Source organism: Melanotaenia boesemani, chromosome 3, assembly GCF_017639745.1.
Source record: "Melanotaenia boesemani isolate fMelBoe1 chromosome 3, fMelBoe1.pri, whole genome shotgun sequence".
In the NCBI taxonomy this organism is placed as follows: domain Eukaryota; kingdom Metazoa; phylum Chordata; class Actinopteri; order Atheriniformes; family Melanotaeniidae; genus Melanotaenia; species Melanotaenia boesemani.
The window spans coordinates 30,148,186-30,175,124 of NC_055684.1; the positions used below are offsets into that span (position 1 = coordinate 30,148,186).

General features: G+C 39.9%; 4 protein-coding genes across 6 annotated transcripts; all 4 read left to right on the forward strand.

Annotated features, from left to right (window-relative positions):
• Positions 1-201: 201 nt before the first annotated feature.
• On the forward strand, positions 202-1,997 carry chchd4b (coiled-coil-helix-coiled-coil-helix domain containing 4b). The gene is made up of 3 exons (XM_041980660.1): positions 202-383; positions 1,160-1,258; positions 1,378-1,997. The coding sequence occupies exons 1-3, from the start codon at positions 362-364 to the stop codon at positions 1,710-1,712; spliced, it is 456 nt and encodes a 151-aa protein (XP_041836594.1). The 5' UTR covers positions 202-361; the 3' UTR covers positions 1,713-1,997.
• A 2,042-nt stretch (positions 1,998-4,039) lies between these two features.
• uroc1 (urocanate hydratase 1) lies at positions 4,040-10,798 on the forward strand. Its single transcript, XM_041980655.1, has 19 exons — positions 4,040-4,362; positions 4,991-5,121; positions 5,474-5,567; positions 5,652-5,711; positions 5,812-5,940; positions 6,023-6,084; positions 6,214-6,280; positions 6,395-6,538; positions 6,645-6,733; positions 7,939-8,001; positions 8,101-8,280; positions 8,373-8,470; positions 8,569-8,641; positions 8,762-8,951; positions 9,085-9,183; positions 9,285-9,384; positions 9,742-9,823; positions 9,910-10,009; positions 10,102-10,798. The coding sequence occupies exons 1-19, from the start codon at positions 4,237-4,239 to the stop codon at positions 10,240-10,242; spliced, it is 2,028 nt and encodes a 675-aa protein (XP_041836589.1). The 5' UTR covers positions 4,040-4,236; the 3' UTR covers positions 10,243-10,798.
• Positions 10,799-11,350: 552 nt separating this feature from the next.
• LOC121637182 (MAP kinase-activated protein kinase 2-like) lies at positions 11,351-18,117 on the forward strand. Of its 2 annotated transcripts, none has more exons than XM_041981178.1 (10): positions 11,351-12,001; positions 12,978-13,117; positions 14,902-14,966; positions 15,048-15,127; positions 15,214-15,340; positions 15,500-15,575; positions 15,757-15,881; positions 16,720-16,805; positions 16,895-16,972; positions 17,069-18,117. In XM_041981178.1, exons 1-10 carry the CDS (start codon positions 11,696-11,698, stop codon positions 17,282-17,284), a joined length of 1,299 nt encoding a protein of 432 aa, XP_041837112.1. In that variant the 5' UTR covers positions 11,351-11,695; the 3' UTR covers positions 17,285-18,117. The 2 variants fall into 2 exon arrangements, with proteins under 2 accessions (XP_041837112.1, XP_041837110.1); XM_041981176.1 differs by having other exon boundaries at positions 11,353-12,001; positions 16,892-16,972.
• Positions 18,118-18,255: 138 nt separating this feature from the next.
• On the forward strand, positions 18,256-22,095 carry si:dkey-197j19.6 (neural Wiskott-Aldrich syndrome protein). Of its 2 annotated transcripts, XM_041981179.1 has the most exons (8): positions 18,256-18,986; positions 20,372-20,518; positions 20,811-20,897; positions 20,984-21,059; positions 21,182-21,257; positions 21,338-21,422; positions 21,548-21,701; positions 21,796-22,095. In XM_041981179.1, exons 1-8 carry the CDS (start codon positions 18,885-18,887, stop codon positions 21,927-21,929), a joined length of 861 nt encoding a protein of 286 aa, XP_041837113.1. In that variant the 5' UTR covers positions 18,256-18,884; the 3' UTR covers positions 21,930-22,095. The 2 variants fall into 2 exon arrangements, with proteins under 2 accessions (XP_041837113.1, XP_041837114.1); XM_041981180.1 differs by lacking the exon at positions 20,372-20,518.
• The last annotated feature ends 4,844 nt before the right edge of the window (positions 22,096-26,939 follow it).

The window sequence follows — 26,939 nt, forward strand, 5'->3', positions numbered from 1 at the left end:
CGGCTTTAGTAATCTAATATATATGGATTTTTTCTTTTAAAGATTTTTGAAAATAATTATAACATTTAAAGAAACAAAACTGCAATTTTCTCATTCTTTGTGAAGCGACTAAAAAAACGTGCGAGTTTCTGAACTCTAGGAGGCAGCAGAGCAACACGCGGCGTCAACCCCACCGGAAATTGTAGAGAAGAAGAAGACGCCATCATGCTGTAACAAGGATAGTTGTGAAACATCGCTGTGATGATGGAGTAATTATTTTCTTTTGTAGTGTTGTTTAACAGAAAGAGTGTTTATCTTTGATGAACCTCTAGTTATTGTAGAAGATCTAACAGAGGAATTTAATCTGTTCTAGCTTGAAGAAATGAGCTCGGTCAGAGAAGAAGGTAAGCATGCTGTGCTAGCCGCCGGCTAACTTTTTTTTTAATGCTAACACTGAAGTTTAATTGGGTGTGAATGAAAAATCTAATTTGGCGTTGTATTAAACCGGTTGAATCTGCGTTTTGGTACTATGTGAGTTGGGGCAGTTCAAATCAGCAGATGTATTTTACAAGTGGAGAGTTGACACGTGTGACGATCAGAGTTTAACCTTGACCTGCAGCAACCTGCATGACACTAGAAGCTTCATCATAAGGTATTCATTATGGTGTCGTTTTCAGATGTCTGTTAAAGAGAGTCACTTATGTTGGGTTAGGTCATAGAGGGGCTGTCTGCAGTCCCAAAATATTGTCCCATTTAGATCTGATCCTTTTTCAACCTCTTTGCCTTAAGTAATATCAGCCTTAAGTAATAATGACTTAATCTGTTAACCCTTTTGATTACAACATTTTATTTACATAATAGTTAAAGTAGTGTTAAATTCTTGTCACATTTTTGCAAAATCTATATTGATAGTTTCAGATTTTGTATTGGTTTACCCAACAACTTGTTTAAAACATGGTGATAAAGAGGATATGCTTAGCATGTACGTTACAGTGAATGAACAGATAATTTTTTTCCCCCTTTGATTAACCGATTATTTATCCAACATTTCCAACCCTAAATGCTACATCTTTCTGGTTCATTAAACAATCCCAGGGTGTAAAATGCCATAGTAAAATTAAATGTGGGAACATGCACACACCTTTTTCCAGTCATATTTCTTTTCTGTTTCACACAACAGGTAAAGACACAATCATCTTTGTCACCAAAGAAGATCATGAAACACCCAGCAGTGCTGAACTTGTAGACGAAGACCCCAATGACCCATACGAGGAGCGAGGTGAGCAGTAGGAAAACTACTCACATGTTATGTTAGATATGTTAGAGCTCTGGTAGTGCATTTTTAAAAATAACTGTTGTTACACCATGTATGAGTTCATGCTTCCACTCTCCTTTTAGGTCTAATTCTTCCTAGTGGGGAGATAAATTGGAATTGCCCCTGCTTAGGGGGGATGGCCAGTGGTCCCTGTGGGACTGAATTTAAAGATGCTTTCTCCTGCTTCCACTACAGTAAGGAGGAGGTAAAGGGCTCTGACTGCCTGGAGCAGTTCAGAACTATGCAGGAGTGTTTGCAGCGCTACCCGGAGCTCTACCCTCAAGAAGAAGAGACATCATCCAGCCAGACTTCACAAGACTTTGCTTCTGCAGAGCCATCAGGTTTAAATTCAACAGCTGCCTCCGAGCAGGACCCTGATACAACACTGCCCAGCACAGAGAGCTCAGCAGAGAGCTAATAATGTGCCTTATTGTGTGAGCCACATGACTCATCATTCACATTTCACATTTATTCAACTCTTGATGGAACAAAAAGAAAGCCAGTATATATATTTTTAAAATTATTTTCATTAGTTTCTCACTAAAAAGAGTTTTTCCTTAAGAGCTTTAAAGCTCTTTTGAGAATTCATTCTCTGTACCGCTTGGTCCATTAAGGGTCGCAGGTTAGCTGGAGCCTATCCCAGCATTAACAGGTGAGAGGCAGGGTACGCCCTGGACAGGTCACCAGTCCATCGCAGGTCCAACACATAGGGGACAAACAACCATTCGCACTCGCACTCACTCCTAGGGAGAATTTAGAGCAATCAATTAACCTAAAATGCATGTCTTTGGACGGTGGGAGGAAGCCAGAGTACTCGAAGAGAACCCACGCATACATGGGGAGAACATGCAAACTCCACACAGAAAGGTCACTGCCCTCAAGGTTCGAATTTCCCTTTGGGATAAATGAAGTAATTTCATTATTTCATTTCATTTTACCAATGTCAATGATCATTTTGCTGAATAGAGCGATGAAGCATAGATGTTCTGAAGAATATTTCAGTGTGTGGTCCTAAGTGTTTCCACTGTTTCTCTCTATCCTCTGGGGATGCACTAATGCTAATTCATAACCAGAATTAAAAACATTTACCTCATCTGAACCCTACTGAAGCATTTGTGTGCAGCGAAAGGTTGTCTGAAATAAATATTAAAGTTTTTTAACAAAATGCATTACAACTCTTTTTTTTCTATGAAATATTTCATTCTATGTTACCAGGGTCGACCTTCTGAAAACAACCTTGTACTGTCAACAGGAGCAAACATGTTTTGACCTTTAGTCCTGACATGAGCCGAGCTGTCTGTTGACCTTCAGCTTTTCTGCCCTGGAGGTCACTGTTTGGAGAGCAGATATTAAAATTAGTTGAATTGGAATAAATCATTTATAGAGCAGTTTTATTAAGTGTATATTGACATTGTTCAATACCTGGTATCTCCTCAATTTAAAGTTTTAATCAAATAGGGAAAAAAATGTTTAAACTTGTTAATGGCTATACAGTGACTCTGCAGCAATTATGTGCATGAGAGTTCATTTAGTTTTTTTAGCTGTTTCAGACTGAAATTTTGACCTTTTTTATTGTAATTTTTTCATGTTAAAAAAACTTCTCTTGCCATATTCTTGTAGATGATATACAGAGAAAGACACTGAAGGATGTTAGAGGTGTGCACTTTAAAGCTGTCGTCAATAATAAATACAGTACAGGTCCCTCCCTCTCTGCTGTGCTTCAGCTCTGCCTCCACAGCCCCTCCCCTAAGTTGAGATCAGGACATGACTGCCTCAGAAGATGAAAACACTATAAAGAGAAAGAAAGGAAGAAAAAAAATTATTTCAACATTTCCTTTTATTCCATTATTTCCATTCACATTTATTTTAAACATTTAAAATAATTTAGAAATGTAGCACCAAAAGAATCCTCACAACTGAACATAGTGTATTTTAAACAGCACAAAATAAGCACAGAACTTCCCACGAAGAAAGAAAGAAAAAAAAAAGAAAGCTTCTATGTGAAATTTACATTGGGCTCCAAAGAATCAAGATGAGCTGATATATGGTCAACTGGCTGATGGCAAAAGAGGATTTATTGTATTTTTTTATTTTCATTGAGGACATCAGCCAAACAACTTCTTAGTGATTTTGTAAAAGTACTGTTATCAGGATTCAGCCTGTCTACCAAAAAAAATAAAAGTGAAAGACATTTACATTTTCTGAGAAGCAGCATGTGGAATGAAAGCAGAATTGGACCTCGGAAGTATAACATGAATCTTTGGACAATGAAACATCATATAAGTCAGCCTTCATATGTTTAGCTTTCAGATGATGATGAACATGCAAATAATAATGATCTTTTTTAACTTTGGTAAGATGATACTGTCTGCATGGTTTCCTTTTCTTGGATTAAACATGTTTTCGTCACGGGCAGTATCATAGATGATGATGCTCTGCTGTGTGTGTGTCCCTTTCTCACAAAGATCCTAATTTAAACAAAATTTAATCAGCAGGTGGTGTTATTGGTCTGTACATGGTAAGAACCAGTAGAAATGAAAGAGGAAATAAAGAAAGATTCCACATTCTGTAATATATTATTTCCTAACTCATCCACAGGGTTAGACTAAGGCACACTTTTATTTAGCTTAGTTTTATTACAAAACATGAGGGATCAGAGGTCAGTGTTACCGTTTGTCCACTCAGGCATGTACCAGGATCAATAATTACCAAGCACCCTGGTCTAGCTGTGGTGTGTCATTGGTGGATTTGTAAGGGCAAAGACGAACAAAAAGCCAATGGGACTGAAAGGCGAAGTGAAATCAGCCCTTAATGTTCAAAATTACACTTTTTTTTTCCTCCTGGGCCATTTTTACAGTAAGGGTTAAAGTTGCCTTCAGTGTCCAGCCTGATCTTTGTCTCCTGCTTTCTGCGTGTGTGTGGGACAGAAAATTCTCAACAAAATGTCTAATTTAAAGGAGATATGCAGTGGTCTACCCCTAGACCCTTTGCCACCTAACCGGGAACGAGATCCAAGTGTGCCACACGCACCTATTCGGACGCCCAACCTGACAGCTGAAGAGGAACGAGTGAGTAAATATTACTAACACAGTAGTTTTTAATCACCTTTCTAACTCTGTAGTTTGTGATCAATGTCCACTGTTATTGTTTCACTGTAGCATTTCATTTAAGCTCTCATCACAGACATTCACACTTCCTAAGTCGAGGTTAACATTAGAAATGACTGAATTCCAACATTTTCACACCTTTAAGCTTTAATGCATATCCAGTGGTGTGGAACACATCTGAGACAGCTGTGCTCCAGTAAGACCAGCTTTAAATGAGGAAAAGAATCAATGTCTGTATATTGTGGAGAAATCTCAAGCTGCTTTTGAGACCATTTGTAAAGAGTTACGTTGATAGAAAGATGTCATATTTAGGATATTTAGGTTTATGTTTTACATTATCCACGTGAAGTCGGTCTAATTGCATCAGACCTGTTTGTCCATCCAAAAAATTGCTTCTTGTCAAAGGTCCAAAAGTGATTGCCCAAACTCTGAAGCAAAAGCTTCAGTTAATAATTAAATGGGGCACAGGGAGAGCTCTGCCTGTTGTGTAAGACGGGTGAGAAAAGGAGTAAAACATCTACTCACGTCTATGACGTCACTTAAGCACTGCCTTTTTTTGTAACCTACTTTAAATGCTTCTACCCTTTAGCTGGCTCTGAGAAATGCCCTGCGTTATTTCCCCCCCTCTCATCATGCAACGCTTGCACCTGAATTTGCTCAAGAGCTGCGGCAGTACGGGCACATATACATGTACCGCTTCTGTCCAACATTACGGATGAGGTGAGGAGCCCTGGTTCAGATTTCTGAGTGGTAAAAAAAAATTTATTTTGGTTGATGTTTTTTTTTATTATTATTATTAAATCACATTGCCGTAATCCTCTAAATGTAGTATGTTTTCTTTACTTCCTTTATTTCCCAAATTGCTCAGCATTTAAAGAATTCATGCTCTATGCTTCAGAAAAGAAATGAGCAAAACTGTTCTAAAACACAACAGCAGAAAACCTAGTGTCCAACCCTGTGCAGGACATGTAGTAGTGAGTGCGCATGTGCACACGTAGTAATAGGATTACTGTTAAGATGGTTGTGCTTTTGTTTCACCACTGCAGTTATGTAAATTTACTCTCCTCCTCAGAGCTTATCCCATAGATCAGTATCCCTGCCGCACACGTCAAGCAGCATCTATGATGCTAATGATCATGAACAACTTGGACCCAGCAGTTGCTCAGGTGAACACCGCTTGTATTTATAAGAACATAGCTTCTGTTTTATCTGATGTCTCTATGGCAGCTAAATTTTTCTTCATCCCACAGTTTCCCCAGGAGCTTGTCACCTATGGAGGGAATGGACAGGTGTTCAGTAACTGGGCCCAGGTAAGCCCAGAGTTTCTGTTATCTCTGATAATGTCTGATATTACTACAGTAATATCATTTTGCATTTTGATGACTTGTGCTTGTGATTATGTGAGTGCAGTTCAGCCTTGTGATGCATTACCTGAGTGAGATGACAGAGGAGCAAACTCTGGTCATGTACAGCGGACACCCCATGGGTTTGTTCCCGAGTCTGCCTTCATCACCTCGCGCTATCATCACCAATGGCATGGTAACTGTACGGCACATATCTGGCTTAATAAAATAACACAAAAATGCATAACATAACTCACAGTTTCTCTCCCTTAAATCAGGTTATTCCAAATTATTCCTCCAGAGATCAATATGAGAAGATGTTTGCTCTTGGTGTGACAATGTGAGTTTTTTATTTTTTTTTTTAAGATGCTCTCAATTTTTCTAACAACATCATCAAAAAGTGAATTCATATTTCTTGTGTTATGCAGGTGTGTGGTATAATCTGTGTACTTTTGCTGTTTATATACAGGTATGGTCAAATGACTGCTGGCAGCTACTGCTACATTGGGCCTCAGGGGATAGTTCATGGCACCATGGTTTGTAAAAATGCACACCATATTTTCCAAATGAAGAAAATACCACAATAATGTAGGGCTGAGTACCTGCTCTGTGTTTTATAACAGTATGTTTCCCTGTATCTGTCTGGGTAGTTGACTGTGCTGAATGCAGGTCGGAGATACCTGGGCACTGATGACTTGAGGGGGCATGTCTTCGTGACCTCTGGCCTCGGTGGCATGAGCGGTGCTCAGGCCAAAGCTGCTGTCATTACTGGCTGTGTTGGCGTGATTGCTGAGGTCAGCTGGTTTTCATTCATTTCCCAGTGATAGGCACTGCTGAGTAAGCGGAAATGAAGGAAGTTCACTGTGTTTGTGTGATAATGTGAATTTGATTTGTGTGTAGGTGGATGAGGTGCCGCTGAGAAAGAGACACGAGCAGGGTTGGTTGATGGAGGTCACCAGCAGCTTGGAGCAATGCATTAAACGCATCAGGTAGCATCCAAATCTTTATCAAACTGTTAAAGTTTATTGACTTCATAGTTGATGATCTTGATGGTGCTGATATGACTTCTCAGTTGTGAAATACAATAATTAGTCAGACTCTGTTAAAATGCTGTCAACTGAATTCTGGTGCATCCTGTTTCTATCACTGATCCTTGAGATAGCTTTACATCCCTCCCCCTGTGCCTAACTGGTGTAATAGGATGTAATTAAAAAGATATTTAATCTAACAGGTCAAGGTGTACATGAGCATGAAAACCAATCAGTGAGGTTGAGAAAATTGTTCATAGACCAGTGGTCTGGCTAAGAATGTTAAAAAAACGTACGTAGTGTTAGAAAAGCCAACATGCACAGCATCCTCCATCATTCTGAAATAGAAAACCTCACAGGAGGACAGACATAAAGCTATCACTCATGATATACTAGTCTGCGTACATCATATGTGACCACAATTTCAACTAGTGTGTCCGGTGTGTATGTGTGTGGAGGAAAGAGCCACTGAGCATCAGTTAATTTATACCCTCTCTACAGTCATACCCGATGGTGGCAAGATGGATAAGCCAGCATAAAGAGAAAGAAAAACACAGAGCAGTCCTAACAAAAAACCTTTCTCAGAGCACTCAGGATCTCAGGCTGGGAGGAAGGTCCCCTTTTCAGCAAGACAATAGCTGAAGCATACTCCCAAAGAAAATATAGAAATAGCTTCAAAGAAACTGTCCAGGTTCAGCCAAAGTCTGGACCTGAGCCCAGTGGAGTGTCCCTGGAGAGACCCAAAAATGAATGTGGACAATCTGATTGAGCTTGGGTATTCCTGACAAGGAAAACTAGAGAACGTCATGAAGAAAGGTAATTCAAAGCAATCAATGAAGCGACTGATTACAGATGTAAATTTGACTATTTTAGCCCTTTTTTAGAATAACAAATTTTTGCAAAAACCTCTTTGGGCCTTGTTTTTAAGGAAAACTGCAGCTCAGTAAGGGAAGTTTGAAATAAATCTGCTTTTGGATAAATCTGAAGCATAGCAAAATAAAAAATAATAAATAAAAAGGCTCCTATGTACTATTAATGCTATACTCAGCAGTTAGTTGTCTTTATGTTCAAAATCCAAACATTGTCCTATTTTCACAAATCCTACATTTAAAAAAAGAGACAGTTTCAAAAACCTCTCTCCTCTAAATTGTTATCCTGACTTACAGAGAAGCCAAAAGCTCCAAAACTGCCCTCAGTCTTGGTTACCATGGCAACATCGTAGACCTGTGGTGAGTGAGCTGTGAAAGCTTTACCCAAACACAACCATGTTCTTTTTTTTTTATTAGATTCTCTTCAAGTATTAATGGTACTTGTACCTCTCTGATCAGGGAGAGGCTCCTGCTGGAGTTTGAGAGAACAGGAGAGCTCCTGGTGGATCTGGGTTCAGATCAGACCTCACTGCACAACCCCTTTAATGGTGGCTACTACCCAGTCCCACTCAGCTTCCGACAGGCCAACCAGCTCATGTCAAAGGATCCCAGTCGATTCCGAAGCATTGTCCAAGATAGGTTAGATTAACCTCAGAGCTGAACAATGTTTTTTTATCTGTAAAATTGTGGGTTATTAAACTGAAATAACAACTTTTTGTGTGACATCACAGTCTTCGAAGACACATAAAGGCTATCAACAAGTTGTCCGATGCAGGTATGTTCTTCTGGGACTATGGCAATGCTTTCCTTCTGGAGGCCCAAAGAGCTGGTGAGTAGTTAAACAAAAAAACACACAAACTAGCATTCTTCACTTTGCATTACAATAATGATAAATAAACATTTTTTTGGTTTGTTTCTTAAATATAGGTGCAGATGTTAAAAAAGTTGGTGGAGGAGAAACAGAGTTCCGTTATCCTTCGTATGTTCAGCACATCATGGGGTGAGAAATTTTGTCATTCATTTAGTCAAGAGACACTTTGACGCGTCTCATCAACATCACAAACCTAGAAAAACTTTGGTGGGACAAGTCAGTAATCGTCTTGCTTTTTGTCTCCTGCAGGGACATTTTCTCATTGGGCTTTGGGCCATTTCGCTGGGTGTGCACATCTGGTGATCCTGAAGATCTGGCCGTAACTGACAGCATTGCTGCCACTGTTCTGGAGGAAATTAGTGCCAGTGCATCAGCTCGTATAAAACAGCAGTACAAGGACAACATCCGCTGGATCAGAGAGGCTGGAAAACACAAAATGGTCAGCTTTCTACTCTCTCGCTCTCTCTCTCTGTCTCTCTCTCTCTCACTCTCTCTCTCTCTCTCTCAGAGCAAATCACGCAAGTAAAAATATATCCACAGTTGCTGAGTTTTATCTTTTCATCCTTGTTTAGGTTGTGGGATCCCAAGCTAGAATCCTCTACTCTGACCAGAAAGGAAGAGTCCGGATTGCTTTAGCTATCAACACAGCCATCGCAGAAGGAAGAGTTTCGGTATGAGAATGAACTGCCAGCTATAAGTGTTGCATGTTCACTGCTGTCTGCATCTTTTCAGTGGGATCTCAACAGCGCCTTTTATTGTTACATGTGTTCAGGCACCGGTGGTAATTAGCAGAGACCATCATGATGTCAGTGGAACAGACAGCCCCTTCAGAGAGACCTCCAATGTCTATGATGGCTCTGCTTTTTGTGCTGGTATGTGCTTTCGTTGCTACAGCTGTGTATAGCTAGGATATTTCCGTTTCTGTATAATATGCAGATTTAGAATAACAGAAACAGACAGCTCACAGATCCTACTTTCTTACAGCAACAAGATAAATACGGAAAAATTGAAAGCCTATACAAATATATTTTTAACTACAGTTTCTATAAGGAACTGATAAGTGCCATCTGAAACTATCCTCCCAATTTTCTACTGATAGAGATAAAAATAACTTCATCTCAGCTCTAAATACCCCAATTTTCTTTTCTTGCCCTTGTGCACATGGCCAAAGATATATAATAAGTAGTAAGAAAAGGCAACTTAGGACACAACATCTCTCCTTGTTGCAGATATGGCAGTCCAGAATTTTGTTGGGGATGCATTTAGAGGTGCCACATGGGTTGCTCTACACAATGGTGGCGGTGTTGGCTGGTGAGACTTGTTATGTTCCGTAAATAGTCTGCTGTGTTACTGGCTTTTGTGACTCGCATCGCTTAATGGCTATATTTCATCTGCAGGGGGGAGGTTATAAATGGAGGATTTGGTTTGCTGTTAGATGGCTCAGAGGAGGCAGCAAAACGTGCCAGTCTGATGCTCAACTGGGATGTCTCCAACGGGGTGAGAGTGCAGAAAAAGAAGCATTTTGAAGGATTCCAGTCCAATTAATTACGCAATGTTGACTGTTATCTATGTTGTTGTGTGTGTTGCAGGTATCTCGTCGATGCTGGTCTGGAAACTCGAACGCCTATGAGACCATCCAGCACACCATGGAGGAGAACAGGCAACTGCGTGTCACCATGCCGTTTCCTGTGCAGGATGAGCGTGTACTGGATCGGGCCCTGCAGGGCTAACACACACTTTAGCATGAGTCAACCAACCAGCTATTACTATACAGCCACACACTGAATTAGATCAACAATAAATCACAGACAACTTGATCATTTGAAAACCTATCTAGTGATAAAATGTTTTTCCAGAGTGATAAATAAATCAGTGGTTAAAGTGTTGAATAAACTGTCTGCTGTTGAGTTACAGAATTAAAGATAAGCCACAATATTACACTGGACTGTTTTAAAGGTGATATATAAATTTCTAAAATAAAAAGAATAAAAAACTTGGTTACTGTCTGCTAACTCCATCTTGCAGCTGTTCTGCTGCCTGGTCTGCTTGATGTACCAGCACATGGAACAGATTCCTACCTGCAGAACAAGCTCAGCTGCTAATTTATCCAGGAAAGATTTAATGAAGCCTGTAGACAGGGGAAAGAAATGAAGAAGGGCTTAAGCAGTGTATTTAGCAGTAACTATTTTAAAGTTCTCTTTAAAGTAGAACATTTGCCTGTAGCACCATTTCATATGTATTTTTGTTACTCTAAATAAACCTGCAACCCTGTACAAATGGTAAAAATTTAATTGGTTATTTAATGTTGTTATTCTTCCATAACAGGAACTAAAACATCAAATACATTATATTGGATAAATGTAGCTTAACAATGTGTAACCCTACAGAGTCACAGCAGAAGTAACAGCAGATAAACACTAAATTGCCCACTCACAAGAAGCCAAAGCCTATTTGATTGCGGCTGATAGCAGCATTAAAGTAATGTGTTGAATTCTGTCCTCAGCTGCACCCATTTTCCTATTGGTGCTTATTAGATTCCAGGGAATTGTAGGCAAATAACTGACACAATCGCAGAGTAGTGGTTTAAAATTAACAAAACCTGAATACTTGGCCAACAATGCTGTAAAATGAAACGTCTCCCAGTCCAAACAGTTTAAAGGATTAAAAATTCCCACTCCTGAAAACATCACAGTGTTACTCCCTATTTGCAACTAATCTCAGGGGATCAGATTTCTGGCTAAGCTCGACTTTCACTTCCTCCACTGGTACCCTGAAGTGCGTCTTTTACGCGTGCTTGTTCCTTTAAGAAAACTGAATGGTGAATGAACTTGAGCCTTTCCGCGCTGACGTAAAGGAGGTTGGAGAGGTTGGTGCTCCCCAAAGAGAAGCAGATAACCGTGATGAGGACCAGACAGGGGTGCAAAGTTTTATTGTTTTTCTAGCACTTTGGTTTTCTTGTTTTATGTTTTTCCTTTCTTACATTCGGTGAGAAGTTGTAGTTGTCTCCGCCAATATAACGGTGCCGATCAAATCTCCGCCTTTTTTGTGTATCAGGGTGGTTTTTTTGCAAATAAAATACCTCATTTTCCCCTGTTTGTTAAGAATAGTCGAGATCTGTCGGGAAGTACGAAAGTCCCCTTGATGAGTCAGAATGACATCGGTTAATTTCAGTGGGAGAGACTGATGACATTTTGTCTGCACCACTGTCCGCTTTTAGAGGGAAAAATGCAAGAAAATCAAGAGGAGCGGTCGGTAAATGCGGCCACTGCGCAGTTAGGGACAGCGCTCGGTCGCGACTTCACCAGCCTGGGGAGCAGCGCAGAGCCCGGCCTCACTGACCTCCAGCCACCTCCTTACTCTAAACTGGAGTTTAGAAGAAATGCAGTGACAGATGACTATAAGATAACATCTCAGATTCTTGGCTTGGGAATAAATGGAAAAGTGATGGAGTGTTACTGCAAGAAAACAGGGGAGAAATGTGCTCTGAAGGTGTGTAAGTTTCTCTGTTACTTTAATAATACTGCTGATGTGTAGGGCTTCTGTCCCAGGGGAGAAAGAGAGTAGGCATTAATTATTCATTTCTTTTCTGTCTATGTTGGTCACATGTTTATTCACGCCTTATAAAATCTATTTCTCCTCAACAGTCAGTTTGAAGTTTACTGCACCGGTTAGTTTACAATCATATCCTAGATATAAATTTAGCTATTAATAAATGGCTCAGTGGCCTAAAAGTAAAATCTGGCACTTAGCTACCCAGACAGTGATGTGCTGTCTGGGTAGCTCTGACACAGTTTTCTCTCTGTTTTGATTGTTGTAGTGTTATAATATTACATAAGCATCTGTGCCTCTGACATGTAACAAAAAATTAAAAAATCAACATTTTTCTCTCATTTACTCAGTAAGTATTCAGATTTCAGTTCATGGCTTGTGGTTCAGGGTACGCAGCTCTGTAAGTCAACAAACAGCCGGCTGTAGGGTTGCAGCAAAGTCCTAAAACATTAAACAGGAAGAGCAGCCACATGAGTGACTCCACATGTTTTCTTTCAAAGGTATTTGGTGGTAAGCCATAAACAGGTATGATGAAATGTTAACCTCTTCCTCTGTCTTCCTATGCCTTTTTGTGTGATCTGTGCTTAAAAGCTTACAGAGAAAAGTCACATATTTCTGACACTTATTGAAATACCTTCTTCTCCCAGCCAAAAAAAAAAGAAAAGAAAAAGAAAAGTAAATGAAAAGTTGTATGGAGATCCACAAGTTGAGGAAGACAGGAAACCCTCCGCTGCATCACTGTGCCTTTAAGGATAGATCATGTTACCAAATTCACTGTTATTGGGTTTTAATGATTTTCTCTAATATTATTGCTGTAGATTGTTATAAATTACCAATTAAGTTTATGTGCCTTTTGAATATAGGTGGACAAATGTACTATTTGAGAATTCCACTGAAATATTTTTTGGTATAACAGATTCTCTATGACACTCCTAAAGCCCGACGAGAGGTTGAGCTGCACTGGCGAGTATCTGGAGGCCCCCACATTGTACGAATACTCAGCCTGTATGAAAACATATACCAAGGGAAGAAATGTCTGCTCATTGTGATGGAATGGTAAGCACCAGCACTACAAGTGCTAATTATTTTGTCTTTCCTTATTTGCTGTTATTTTAACCCCATACATTTTTTCTTCCTACGTTTTGCTTAAATTAATCTTAATTAATTTAGCTTTAAAACTGGAAGGCTAGACTGAACAGTCTTGGAACGTACAGATAGGAGACAACTGGAGTAATGCTGAGATGCAGCACGTCTCCTCCTTAGCAACAGTCCACAGAAAGATTTTTCAGAGTTGACAGTTAGATTTTTCACCCAATCAAAGCTGTAATCTGGAGTGTAAATAGAGTCTTGTAACCATGAGTCAGGGATAATGAAATCAAAACTGAAAATGATTATTTCTATTCTAACAGCTTATACAGGAAGTGTGACATTAGTGAAACTTTTAAAAATGGCACCAGTTGTGTTTTCATAACAATAATAGCCAGATACGGAAGCATTGAAATATAGGGCAGGATAAATAATGGATAATTCTGCTTTTTAAGTCTGCTGAAAATAGTTTATTTCTGTGTATGACTTGGGAAATAAATGGAAAAAAAATATTATTTTTAAATAGTGTAACAACACTCAATTGAAATGTGTTGCTTTAGCACTTTGTAAGCAGAAGTTTAACTTAAAGTTCTGTAGAAAGCAGAAGTAAAACTTAAAAAGACAACAAAACGTGATATAAATGGTTTAAAGATTAACAAAACTAATAAAAGCAACTTTCAAATGGCTCATTTTTAACAGTGAAAGCAAAGAATCAAAGTAAGAACAAAAAGGTTCAAAGTTTGTTTTTGTTTTTTTATGAAAAGAAAAAAAATGAACTATTAAAACATTTCATGTAGAAAAAATGGCTACAAAAGCTTAAAAGCTGTGTGAGGCCTTAAATCAAAACTGGAAGCTAGTTGCTCCAGAAAGGATCCTGAAAACTGAAAGTTTTGCCTCCCATTCTGGATCTGGGAACTCTGGCATCCACAAACACACCTGCATCCTGATTGTTGTTCTCTGTACAACGATATTTTTTTAGATAAGAGTTTATACGCTAAGAGCTTTTTTTGTCATAAGAGGGATTTAGACATGTGGGAAATGTTAAAAAGAATAACATTTTATTAATAGAAAATTCCTGACCGATTAAAACTTATTCAATTTTCCTTTTTTTTTTTTTTTTACCTGTTTTCACTGAAATCGGGAAAGTCAGATTTTGTGAAGTAGTTCATGTGACTAACTACCTCTGCTGATAACTGTCTCATTGCATAACAACGGATTCATTTCTATTTGGAAACTCTGGAAAATGCTCATCATAACTTTCCACAACAGGTGGGGGATGTTCTAGGTTATGTTCAGCTAAAAGTTCAAAAGTCCGGTCAGACTTAAGTCAATCAGGAATACATTATTATTAATTAGAAATTTTTAAATTATTACTATTATTATCTTATGCACACCAATTCTAACAACAAATGAGCTTTTGGGGACTTTCAGTGCTTTACGGGATTAACCTCAAACCCAGATAAAAAAAATTAGATAATCTGATATATTCCATTAGCTCATTTACAAGTCATGTATTTTTATTTTTTTTATTATTTAATAGTCTGAAATCAGAACAGTAAGAGGATGTAAACCCTTTTCCCTTAAAAATCTGTACTTGTTCAGGTCATCTGTCTGCAAGACAACCAGAGTCCTCTGAACAGTAAATAGAGAGGCACAATAGCTTGCTTTGTTATAAAAGCATGACTGCCCTGTAGTCGTTTTCCAAGAGTACCCTCACTGCCCCAGTTCTGATCTGTTTGTATACCTTGTCTCAGCATGGAGGGAGGGGAACTGTTCAGCCGCATCCAGGCCAGAGGGGACCAGGCCTTCACTGAGAGAGGTGGGTCAGAATTTACTGTACTGTACATCAAGAATCTGTTGTGATGTTTGCCTTCATGTCTATCTCATACATGTCCATCAGAGGTGTCAGAGATCATGCACGATATTGGCTCGGCCATAGAGTACCTCCACCACATGGACATTGCTCACAGGGACGTGAAGGTACTGCTGCTGCCCAAATAAATTCTCAGAGAAAATTTAAAAGACAATTTTGGCTTATTTTTATTTTCCTCTTTCTTGTTCTATAGCCTGAAAATCTGCTCTACACCACCAAGGAGACCAATGCTACTCTAAAACTGACAGACTTTGGATTTGCGAAGGAGACAACACTCCACAACTCCCTCCAGACCCCCTGTTACACCCCATATTATGTTGGTGAGCATTTCATGTAATGTTTTCAGTTCTTTGCATAATAAATGGGCTGTAGTAGTCATGGTTATTTGACCAAGTTAACAATATTCACTATAATGTCATTTTTGCTTGGTGTGTGTTTCATTCTGCACATTAATTTTTCTGGGTTTGTTTGTCATCCAGCACCAGAAGTGCTAGGCCCAGAGAAATATGACAAGTCATGTGACATGTGGTCTCTGGGGGTAATCATGTACATTTTGTGAGTACAATGTTTGTGTGTAACCTGTAATCTGTAACTTAATGACATATTCATACCTACTAATCAGTTATTAAAGGACACCTCTTCTCTTCTCTTCTCTTCTCTTCTCTTCTCTTCTCTTCTCTTCTCTTCTCTTCTCTTCTCTTCTCTTCTCTTCTCTTCTCTTCTCTTCTCTTCTCAGACTGTGTGGGTTCCCTCCATTCTACTCAAACACAGGCCAGGCCATCTCTCCAGGCATGAAACAGAGGATCAGGCGAGGCCAGTATGAGTTTCCTAACCCTGAGTGGGCTGATGTTTCTGAGGAAGGTCAGACTTTGAACAGAACAGAAAAAAATAGGTACTGTAAGGAAAACATGCATTTTAGTAAGGTAAAACATGAAAATACGTCCTGAATTAATATTTTATTGACCCAAACAGTGATGACCCACATTGACGTCCATCATAGTATTTTGATTAAAATTGGAAATGCACAAAGTCTCCATTAAACTACTGCATGTTCGAACTTTTAGAGCTTCATAACAAGACAAAGAAAAAAAAGTTAAGACAGGGCCATCTTTATGACTGTAGCACCATAAACAGCTGCCAACAGAGTACCAGTTTCTGGACTTTTGGGAGATTAATGATATCATATTCCTGTCTGATATAGGATTCTAACTGCTGAACATTCTTGGGTCTTTTTGTAGTGTTTTTGCATTTGATGATACCCAAAATGTTTTCAGCGGGTGAAAGATGAGGACTGCTGACAGGCCAGCCCAGCACCTAGACTCTACTATGCAGCCATGCTGCTGTAATAGTTGCAGTATGCGGTTTAGTATTGTATTGCTGAAATGTTAAAAACCTATTATCTAGCCCTGATGCTGCCTTTCCAGATATGCAAGGTGCCAGTTCCATAGGCACTAAAGCCCCCCGCCCCATCCCATCAGTGATGCAGGCATTTGAACTTTTGAACTGTAATAACAAGGAGGATAGTCCTGCCTGTAACCTAATTAGTTACATCACACTCCTTCATCTGTTTCTTTTTAGTTTTCCACCTTTGTGGTTGTCCTGTTCCAACTTTTTAAAAATGTGTTAATGCCATCAAAGATAAAATAATTTAATGAAATAGTAAAACATCCCTTTTTAGTGTTTGGTTTGCCCCCTGCAGCTAAACAGCTCATCATTCAGCTGCTGAAGACAGACCCTGGTGAGAGAATGACCATTGGACAGTTCATGAGCCATCCTTGGATTAGTGTAAGAGTACTTTCCATGCCTTGTACCTGTAAACCTATATGTTACTGCTCATTGTAGTCATGAATGTCTATGCTTTTATATGACAGCAGTCAATGGTGGTTCCCCAGACACCGCTGCACACTTCCCGAGTTTTGACAGAGGACAAGGAGCTGTGGGACGATGTGAAGGTGGGACTCTACTGACTGTAAAGCTGTTTTCAGAGTATGGCCACAAGGTGGCAGTAAAACACCACATCCGATTTACAGAACAAAATGTTCCAACAGGAGGAAATGACCAGTGCCCTGGCAACCATACGCGTGGATTATGACCAGGTGAAGATCAAAGACTTGGACATATCTAACAACCCTCTGCTGAACAAGAGGCGCAAGAGGCCTGAAGGAGCGGACCGAGCAGAGGAAGCTGACAGGGGGGATGGAGAGGGGGGAGTGGGCGTAATACTCACTGAGAAGTCACATTTTCTAATCAACATAGGGAAATGATTACTGGACAAATGTAGCATCATAGTCAGAGTGAGCAATATTTTTCCTTTCCACATTTCACATGTTGTATTTTATGTACCTGTTCTTTGTGTCACTTCACTTAATAGTAAAAAAAAAAAAAAACATTTATTTTTAAACTGTTACTACCCTCACCAATTTAAATGAATTTTGGTTGTTTTACAGATTTGTTGAGTCACTTTGTACACCAAAGCTCATTTCACACAAATTTATCAGAGACGATCATTTAGAGATAAGTACCAGTCGGCACAATGGAGACACATTTACACTCTGAAAGGTCAGTGTGTTAACTTGCTGCTTTATGCTACACATTTCCTCTCATTTTTAATGTCTTCCTTTCTGAAGCACTACCAGGAAGTCGTTAATGCTGCTCACTGGTTTTATCTTCATGATAAAAACTGTAGGAGAAACAGTGAGAAGAAAATGAAAAGAAAATGAGGGTCCCAGTCGGTCAACAATATAAAAATGTACATATTCCAGAAGAGTGCAAATACTTACAGCTACAGTATGTAAGACTTACCAAAATCTAGCGGTAAAGATGTGCATAGAAATGACTAAATGCCAAGCTTAGTTGTGAATGGACAGTGGCCTTCAGTGGCCAAAATTCTTCCAGACATAAACATGTTTTCATCTACTCCAAGGGTCCTCACTTCACATTCAGAGACACTGTAGTAAAAAAGGTGATTAGATATTAATAGAAACCGTCTTTAATAATATGTTACATTTTTTCTGTCATTGACCTTTAATTTTGTTGAACACTGCACCTTTAAGAAAGGAGCTGAAGATACAAAACATAAAGAATTGAAGTGATAAGTCCCAGTGTGTATGAGTGGTACATTGTCAGACTTTCTCATTATTTTAGAACCACTATATGGTTTAAAGGAGTCATGGCAGATAAAGATTTTAACTATTTTAATGGATTTTGCTATGACATATTCTGTTTACCATGTTGTTGGTGCCACAAATATAGTAGCTGCCATTAATGTGGCACATAGTTATTCGGGGCTCATTAAAGACCACAAGATAAAACCTCTCTCATTTACATTCGCTATAGATAGACAAATAAATCCTTCCACAATTGTGCATAAATGTGAACACTTAAATGCACCACAGTTCCCTGGTCAGCACCAGTTCTAGACAGTGCTGACCAGAGAAAGGATATTCACATCAGACAGCATTGCTGCTGTGGTTGGTACCAGTGGAGGGAGCTCTAAACACATGATTGTATTCCAGTGATTTATAATTGCAGTGTTCTTTACAAAAACTCTTTGTTGAAAACGCTGTTATAGATTTCTATAAAATAAATGAATCTTGAAAATAATCTTAAATAACAGCAGTGGTGGAACATTAAACTCAGTATGTCTTCTTCCCTTCTGGTTCCTGTATCACTTAATGTGATGTACATCCCAGCTCATTTGGTTACTGTACTCAGCTTTCATGATGTGCATGAATTTGCATGATTTGGCGCCGTACTGGATACATAACCACTGAAACCTGTCACAAGGATTTAAAAAGATTTGTGGGACAGAGTAAGAAAGGATGCAGGGACAAGGTGTGGACAGCTGAATTTAGTTGAACCCAAATGATGGCATCCAGTCTGATCCCTGGCTGTCAGGTAATAAGTGATCTCCTGACAATCCGTGAGAAAGGAGTCCTCATCACTGTGCTGGAGCCTCGCTGTACGGTCAGTTCAGTTCTTTGTTATACACATTATCTGATTTACCATTCATTTTCTGCATGTAGAAACATTTAACTTTTTTTAAGCTTCCCTTTCACTCTCATGCTTGCAGTTGCTGCTCATGTTATCAGTAGCAGCTATCAGAGGAGGTCTGGTGGATGAATGGGCTTTCTGTCAGAACTCTAATAGTTTCATAGTTAAATGAGTAGCAGATGTTTTTTAGCCTGGTACAACCATGTTACCACTTGTGTGTCTTGTACAATGTACATTTATTTTAACAGTACTTTAAAGGTTTTTAATAGAAACCGGTTATGAATAAAAAATCTCAAAAGAAAAACAGAAAAGAGGTGGGTGTTTACACAACACTATGTACAGTATATATAAACAAATAATTAATCTACACATTTCAGGGGGAAGAACATTCTTGTAAAAAATGCCACACTAAAATTTTGTACAGGCTTAAATTTACTCTGACATTTTCCTGCAATAAATATTAATGTTTACCCTTCAAGAAATGATTATAAATCACAAGCTTTTGAAGCAGCTTCAAACTTTTGAGACAACTAAAGATGGAGCTTCAGTGGACAAAAGGATTAGTTTGTTGTAGGTCTACATTTCAACACAAATTGGGATGGTTAGTTATTATTTTTCAACAATACAGCAAAGGACAAATATCACAAGGAATTACTGATAAAGAAAGGTCACCAAGATCGACCTATATGTGCTAAACAATGGGGAAAATGCCAACTACTGAGAAGTCCAACAAATAGTTTTGAGTGATGAAGTGCACACAAGAAAAAAAAAAGTGGATCATTCTTCTTCATCTTTAGCCTCTAAAATGAGGCCATTGGTTCCCTGAGGAAATGCCTGTCTGCCATGTGGTGCTCTGATACTGAACCAGAAGGCCTCAGAGGGGGCTGTCAGCTGCTAGACATGGTTTTGTGGGAAATGAATGAATAGATAAAAAATAAAAAATCTGTTATGGCACAATTTAAAAAAAGGAAATGTATGGTTAAATGTAGGTTCAGTTTGAAACAAAAAGCAAAAAGAAACTAGTAAAAGCCACAAAACAATCCATTTCCTCACAAGACAATATAGCACCCCTTCTTTCTTTCTTTCTTTCTTTCTTTCTTTCTTTCTTTCTTTCGTTCTTTCGTTCTTTCTGTCTTTCCTTCTTTCCTTCTTTCCTTCTTTCTTTCTTTCTTTCTTTCTTTCTTTCTTTCTTTCTTTCTTTCTTTCTTTCTCTCTTTCTCTCTTTCTTTCTTTCTTTCTTTCTTTTTCCTTCTTTCCATCTTTCTTTCTTTCTTTTTTTCTTTCTTGATCAATATACACATAACTGTGTGTTTTATGTATATTTATCTGTAGTAATTATTACTACTGATCTATTCTAGCTAATCAAAAGTACCGTAGCACAAATACTGCAGACCAAAGTTGCCCAGGGTGAGAGTCCAAGCTGGCATTGTTTAGACTGTGGAGTGGTGTGTCTCATTGAAGACGAATCCATTGGCTCCTACTTTCTCCGTCTCTACTGTGTCAAGGTAAGAGGAACTACAGAGCTGCTTACTCCACCCACTAAAATCAGCAAACACACTGAAACGTGCACTGCGCTTCCCACGTAATGCACGTGCAGGCCCTTTTGTTCTCAACATTTTGTGCGTATGAGCAACGCAGCACGTATTAAACATTTTCATGGTGTTTCCTCTAATTTGCCGTTTCCTTCACTAACAAAAGTGTGTCTTATCTTGATTGGTGTCTCTATGCTTGTCCACTCCACATATAAATAACTTTCTTTCCTTTCTTCCGGTCCTTGTCTCTTTCCCTTAAACACAGCGAGCCAAGTTATTATGGGAGCAGGAAATATATATTCCATTTAAGTACACTGCAAGTCGGCCTTACTTTCACACTTTCCCTGCAGAAGTAAGTCACCTTGTTTTAGTATCTGTTTGTGTTTTATCCCCATTAGATATGGGCTGGTTTGAGGTGAATTTGATTTGTTCTCTTAGGTCTGCCAGGTTGGCCTCAACTTTGCAAATGAGGATGAAGCAGAAGAATTTCATCATGCAGTCAAGACTGTTTGTGGTAGATTAATAACAAAAAGAGGAATCATGTCACCACAGATAAAATATGTTTACTCTGTTCAACTGACAATAAGCCAATGGGTAAAGCCTCTGTTATTTCTCATTTACCCATTCCTTTTGCAGACAAGATGACCAACATGGTTGACATGACAACAGTGGAAACAGTGAGCAGTTCGTCAAGTGACAAACCTCCTTCAGGGTTAGAGAAATAGTCCTACTTTACAGATTTAAAGGAAAAAGTTAAAGGTATTGTTTAAAGTCTGTTTATGTTCTCAACAGAAATGAATCCATAGAAAAAATGAATGAAGAGAAAGATTCCACTGTGAATGCACCGTCAATCCTATCTTCTCCATCTACAAGTTCTGTGAGTCAGATTATGCAATGAAATACATGTGACCTAAATTTAAATCTGAACAGAATAAAATTTATGCAATACCATGGCCAGACCATAACTAGTCCCTAAAAATAACATGGTGTATGTGTTTGAAGTTTAAAGAGCTCGACCCTACTATGAGGAGGTTATTGATCCAAGCAAAACTCAGCAAGGAAGACCTAAAGGAGAAAAACGTTGCAGAGGCTGTTGACTGCATCATCAACAAGTTTGGAGGACTGAAGGCTGTGCAGAGAGAGCTGAGGACAAGTGGTATTTTTTCTCATTAAGGTTGTGCCTTTTTAAAAAATGACTGACATCTGTTGGATGACTCTTTTGAGATGTTTTTTTCTGGCATATTTGACAGGAGCAATTTCTCAGACATTGCCAAGAGCTACAGGGACATCCATCGCTCTCGCTTTGCAGAAGAGAACTTTGGAAAGAGTCCCCTCCATCTCAAGCTGCACCTTTAAAAATCCTGGAGATGCTGGAAAACCATGAAAAATTAGCAACATGTCTATGATTCTCATAACAAGGCACAAGGTCATGTTATGAGGACCCTGTGGGAAAAGCTCTCAGCAGGGCTGATCTCTCTCATCTTTGTGCATTACATTTGTAACCTGTCACCTCCAAGTCTTTATTAAGTGCAACACAAATAAAAACTGTTTCCAGACTTTCTGATTTTGCAGAATGCAACTAACAAAACCTCATTCTTTATCCAGTTGCATGTAAAAAAAGGATTAATTTTTCCAAACTAGATCAGTTATGCAACATGACTGAGTCTTTTTGGCAAAACTATGGGAAAAAAAAAGTTATGAAGAGCTACAATTCTTTTACCAGGTAAAATTTCAGAATTATGGCATATACTGTATATCTACAAAGACACCCAAAAACAAGATGCAGAGAAGAGCAATAAAGGAATGTACACAAAGTGACTGCCATATGAGTAATGATAAAACGATAGAAAACTATTTTTAAATAGGCATAAAATGGCTACGAAGGTTGAGAAAGGTAATATAGAAGAGAACTAAAAACCAAAATGGGACAAAGTTATCCAGATCAAACACCAAATTACATCAGAGAGGCAGAGAAAGGCTATAAATAACTACAAAACTGAACACAAATTATAACAATGAGTGAAAAAAATCCCTAATGTGGCACAGTAGACATCAATAAAGTATAACCAAAATTATATATACATGGTAAAATTACAAACACTGGGCTTGTTAATGAACACAAAGGTGAATTAAAAAAACGCACAAAACTATATTTTAAAAAAGATAAAATACTGTATTCACCATGAAGGGAAACTGTTGCATTTGTTAGTTAAAAAAAATAAATTAAATAAATTAACATAATTGGAATTAAAGTAAAAATAAATAATCCTTCCATCCTTTTTCTGCTGCATATCGGGGGTTGGGTTGCAGATGCAGCTGCCTAAGCAGGGAAATCCAGACTTCCTTCTCCCCAGCCACATTCACCAGTTCCTCTGGAGGGATCCCAAGGCATTCCCAGGCCAGCCGAGAGATGTAGTCCATCCAGTGTGTCCTGGGTCTCCTCCTCCAGGTGGGACGTGCCCAGAACACCTCACCAGGGAGGCGTCCAGGAGGCATCCCAACAAGTTGCCTGAGCCACCACATCTGGCTCCTCTCGATGCAGAGGAGCAGCAACTCTACTCTGACCCCCTCCCGGATCACCGAGCTTCTTATCCTATCTCTAAGGGAGATACTTGAACTCCTTCACTTGGGGCAGGATCTCATTTCCGACCCAGAGAAATCACTCCACCCATTTCAGCTGAGGACCATGGTCTCGGATTTGGAGGCGCTGATTTTCATCCTATTCACTTCATATTTGGCTGTGATGCCCCATCACGCCAACAGAACCACATCATCTGCAAAGAGCAGAGACTCAATCCTGAGGCCACCCTTAACACCTCGGCTGTACCTAGAAATTCTGTCCATAAAAGTTATTAATAGAATCGGTGACAAAGGGCAGATTTGGCAGAGTCCAACCCTCACTGGAAACTAATCTGATTTACTGCTGGCAATGCCGATCAAGCTCTGGCACTGGTCATACAGGGACCAGACAGCTCCTACAAGGGGGTCCTGCACTCCATACCCCCAGAGCACCCCCCACAGGAGCCCCCGAGGGACATGGTAGAACACCTCCAAGTCCACAAAGCACATGTAGACTGGTTGAACAAACTCCCATGCCCCTTCCAAGGCCCTGAAGAGGGTGTAGAGCTGGTCCACTGTTCCACGACCAGGACAAAAACCACACTTCTCCCCCTCAATCCGAGATTCGACTACCTTATGGACTCTTCTCTCCAGGACCCCTGAATAGACCTTACCAGGGAGGCTGAGGAGTGTGATCCCCCTGCAGTTGGAGCACACTATCCAGTCCCCCTTTTTCAAGAGGGTGATCACCACCCCAGTCTGCCAGTCCTGGGGAACTGTCCCTGATGACCACACGATGCTGAAGAGGCAACATCCAGAAGTTTAAGGAACTCCAGGGTGGATCTCATTCACCACCGGGGCCCTGTCACCGAGGAGCTTTTTAACCACCTCAGCGACCTCAGCCTCAGTATTAGGAGTGCCCACGTCAGGGAACTCATACTTTGCTTCCTCGTTGGAAGATGTGTCAATGGGATTGAAAAGGTCTTCAAAGTATTCCCCCCACTAACCCACAACGTCCTGAGTCGAGGTCAGCAGCCCCCATCCCCACTGTACGCAGTGTTGATGGAGCACTGCTTGGTGGAAGCTGTCCGGAAGTCATTTTCCATGGCCTCTCTGAACTCATCCCATGCCTGAGTTTTTGCCTTAGAGACCGCCAAAGCTGCAATCCGCTTAGCCTGCCGATAACCACCAGCTGCCTCTGGAGTCCCACAGGCCAAAAAGGCCCAATAGGACTCCTTCTTCAGCTTGATGGCATCCCTCACTGTTGATGTCCACCAACAAATTTGAGAATTACCGCCACAAGAGGCACTGATAACCTTATGGCCACAGTTCCGGTTGGCCACTTCAACAATAGGGGCACGGAACACAGCCCAACCTCACTCGGGACATGGTTGAAGCTCTGCCGGAGATGGGAGTTAAAACTTTTTCTGACAGGCCAGCAGACCCTCACAACACGCTTGTTGGTGGGGGAGGATGCCAGTCCAAGTGTCCAAGACATGCAGTCACAAGTCTAATGATATGACTACAAAGTCGATCATCGATCTGCGGTCTACAGTCTCCTGGTGCCAAGTACACATGTGGACACTCTTATGCCTGAACATGGTGTTTGTTATGGACAATCCATGACAAGCACAGAAGTCCAACAACAAAACAGCACTTGGGTTCAGATCAGGGGGGCCGTTCCTCCCATCATGCCACTCTAGGCCTCACTGATTGCCCACGTGGGCACTGAAGTCCCCCAGCAGAACAAGGGAGTCCCCGGAAGGAGTGCTCTCCAACACCCCCTCCAAGGACTCCAAAAAGGGTGGGTACTCTGAACTGTTGTTCAATGCATAACAAAAACAACAGTCAGGACCCATCCCACCACTTGAACGCGGAGGGAGGCTAACCTCTCATCCACCGGGGTAAACCCAATGTACAAGCACCAAATTGGGGGGCAGTGGGTATGCCCACACCTGCTTGATGCCTTTCACTGGGAAGAATGGAAGAGAGTCCAACCCCTCTCGAGGACAGTGGCTCCAGAGCCCAAGCTGTGCATTGAGGTGAGTCCAACTATATCTAGCCAGAACTGCTTAACCTCACACACCAGCTCAGGCTCCTTCCCCACCAGGGAGGTGACGTTTCACATCCCTACTGCTAGCTTCTGCAACCGAGGATCAGACCGCTAGGGTCCCCGCCTTTGCCTGCCACCCAGCTCACACTGCACCCGACCCCTATGGCCCCTCCTGCAGGTGGTGAGCCCATTAAATAAATAAATCAAGAATATAGTTATAGCAACTTTATCTACATGGAAACTAAATGTGTTGAAGATAAAATACAAATTATGAGAAAAATAGGAACATTTAACTCATTCATACATAAACATTGACAGCAATAAGCATAGAAAACCTCAGTCCCTCAGTGGGGAAATGTTTTTGTTGCAACATTACACTTGTAGTAAGCAGAGGCAAACAGGTCATATCAAACAATAACACACACCCCCACACACACATAATATAAAATAATATGAACAATACTGTATATGGTCTGACAGGGTATGTACAGTATATAAATATGTACATAAACATGTATATAAATATGTAAAGAGAGTTTACATGTGTTCATTGTAAAGTCTGACAGCAGCAGGCAGGAAAGACCTGGGGTATCGCTCCTTCAGCGAGAATGGATCAGTCTGTTACTGAAGCTGTTCTCCAGAGCAGACAGGGCATCATGCAGGGGGTGTGACTCATGGTCCAGGATGGATGTTTGTTTTGCCAGGACCTTTTTGTCACCTACCTCCCACCCTGAGTCCAGAGAACAGCCCAGGACAGAGCTGGACTTCCTGATGACTTTGTCCAGCTTCTCCCTCTCTGTGATGCTGCTGCTCCATTTTACATGACTTATAGTAGTGATGAAAGCCCAAATGCAGAAATTGGACAGGAAAATACTTTACAAGTTTCCAATTATTAAATGTACGCTAGTAATATATATATATATATATATATATATATATATATATATATATATATATATATATATATATATAGAGAGAGAGAGAGAGAGAGAGAGAGAGAGAGAGAGAGACAGCTAATGTAATGCTAATTCACAGTAATGAACCTTAGGTCAGCAGGCAGATAATTCTAGAGACATGAACCATAGACACTACAAGCACCCACAGCAGAGTTTGATTTTTATTCTTGGAATAACCATAAGACCTGCATCTCATGATCTCAGAGACCTGACTGGGTTATACACAGTGGGCTATTTAGAGAAATATTGAAAGGAAAATATTAATCCCATGTACTGGTCCTTGCTTGCAGCAAAGCCAAAGAAGCCTCTGACTTAAGACACTTTTGTTTAATCACTATGTTGTGTAGAGGGTGTGTTGTACATTATGTTATTCAACTTATTCAACGTTCTTCATTCAACAATTAGCTCCAAGGACTCAGAGCAATCACAACACAGACTGCTTTCTTTATCAGCTTGTTTGGTTTCTTTAAATTACTATCTCTGATTATGCTGCCGCAACAGATAGCTGCAATGAAACATGTGTCTGCCTGTTGCTGGAAAGCTACCTTAAAAACAAAACAACTGTCATTTCTGCTAAACAACCTCAGTGTTGCATTTCCAGTTCAGTCAGTTGTCCAGGTAAACACCCACTTCCATCTCTGTTGGAAATTTTCATCTTATTTCTTCTCCATCTTAAAATCCGCAATCATTTCTCTATTTATTTATTTTTACATGTTGGAAGGTGAGGTGATCAAACCATGACATAAAGTTAAAACATAACCATAAACACTGAAAATGATCTCGACGAGAGGTCATACAGAACACAGTTATTGAAAAAACTGAACTT

Bases quoted from the DNA above. Each gene is read 5' to 3' on its own strand.
- chchd4b (XM_041980660.1), top strand. From the start codon at position 362: ATGAGCTCGGTCAGAGAAGAAG. The intron at 384-1,159 runs GTAAGCATGCTG...TTCACACAACAG, and splicing joins GAGCTCGGTCAGAGAAGAAG to GTAAAGACACAATCATCTTT. The intron at 1,259-1,377 runs GTGAGCAGTAGG...CTCTCCTTTTAG, and splicing joins TGACCCATACGAGGAGCGAG to GTCTAATTCTTCCTAGTGGG.
- uroc1 (XM_041980655.1), top strand. From the start codon at position 4,237: ATGTCTAATTTAAAGGAGATATGCAGTGGTCTACCCCTAGACCCTTTG. The intron at 8,952-9,084 runs GTCAGCTTTCTA...ATCCTTGTTTAG, and splicing joins AGGCTGGAAAACACAAAATG to GTTGTGGGATCCCAAGCTAG. The intron at 9,824-9,909 runs GTGAGACTTGTT...TTTCATCTGCAG, and splicing joins AATGGTGGCGGTGTTGGCTG to GGGGGAGGTTATAAATGGAG.
- LOC121637182 (XM_041981176.1), top strand. From the start codon at position 11,696: ATGACATTTTGTCTGCACCACTGTCCGCTTTTAGAGGGAAAAATGCAA. The intron at 13,118-14,901 runs GTAAGCACCAGC...ACCTTGTCTCAG, and splicing joins CTGCTCATTGTGATGGAATG to CATGGAGGGAGGGGAACTGT. The intron at 16,806-16,891 runs GTAAGAGTACTT...TTTATATGACAG, and splicing joins TGAGCCATCCTTGGATTAGT to CAGTCAATGGTGGTTCCCCA.
- si:dkey-197j19.6 (XM_041981179.1), top strand. From the start codon at position 18,885: ATGATGGCATCCAGTCTGATCCCTGGCTGTCAGGTAATAAGTGATCTC. The intron at 20,519-20,810 runs GTAAGAGGAACT...CCTTAAACACAG, and splicing joins TCCGTCTCTACTGTGTCAAG to CGAGCCAAGTTATTATGGGA. The intron at 21,702-21,795 runs GTATTTTTTCTC...CATATTTGACAG, and splicing joins GAGAGAGCTGAGGACAAGTG to GAGCAATTTCTCAGACATTG.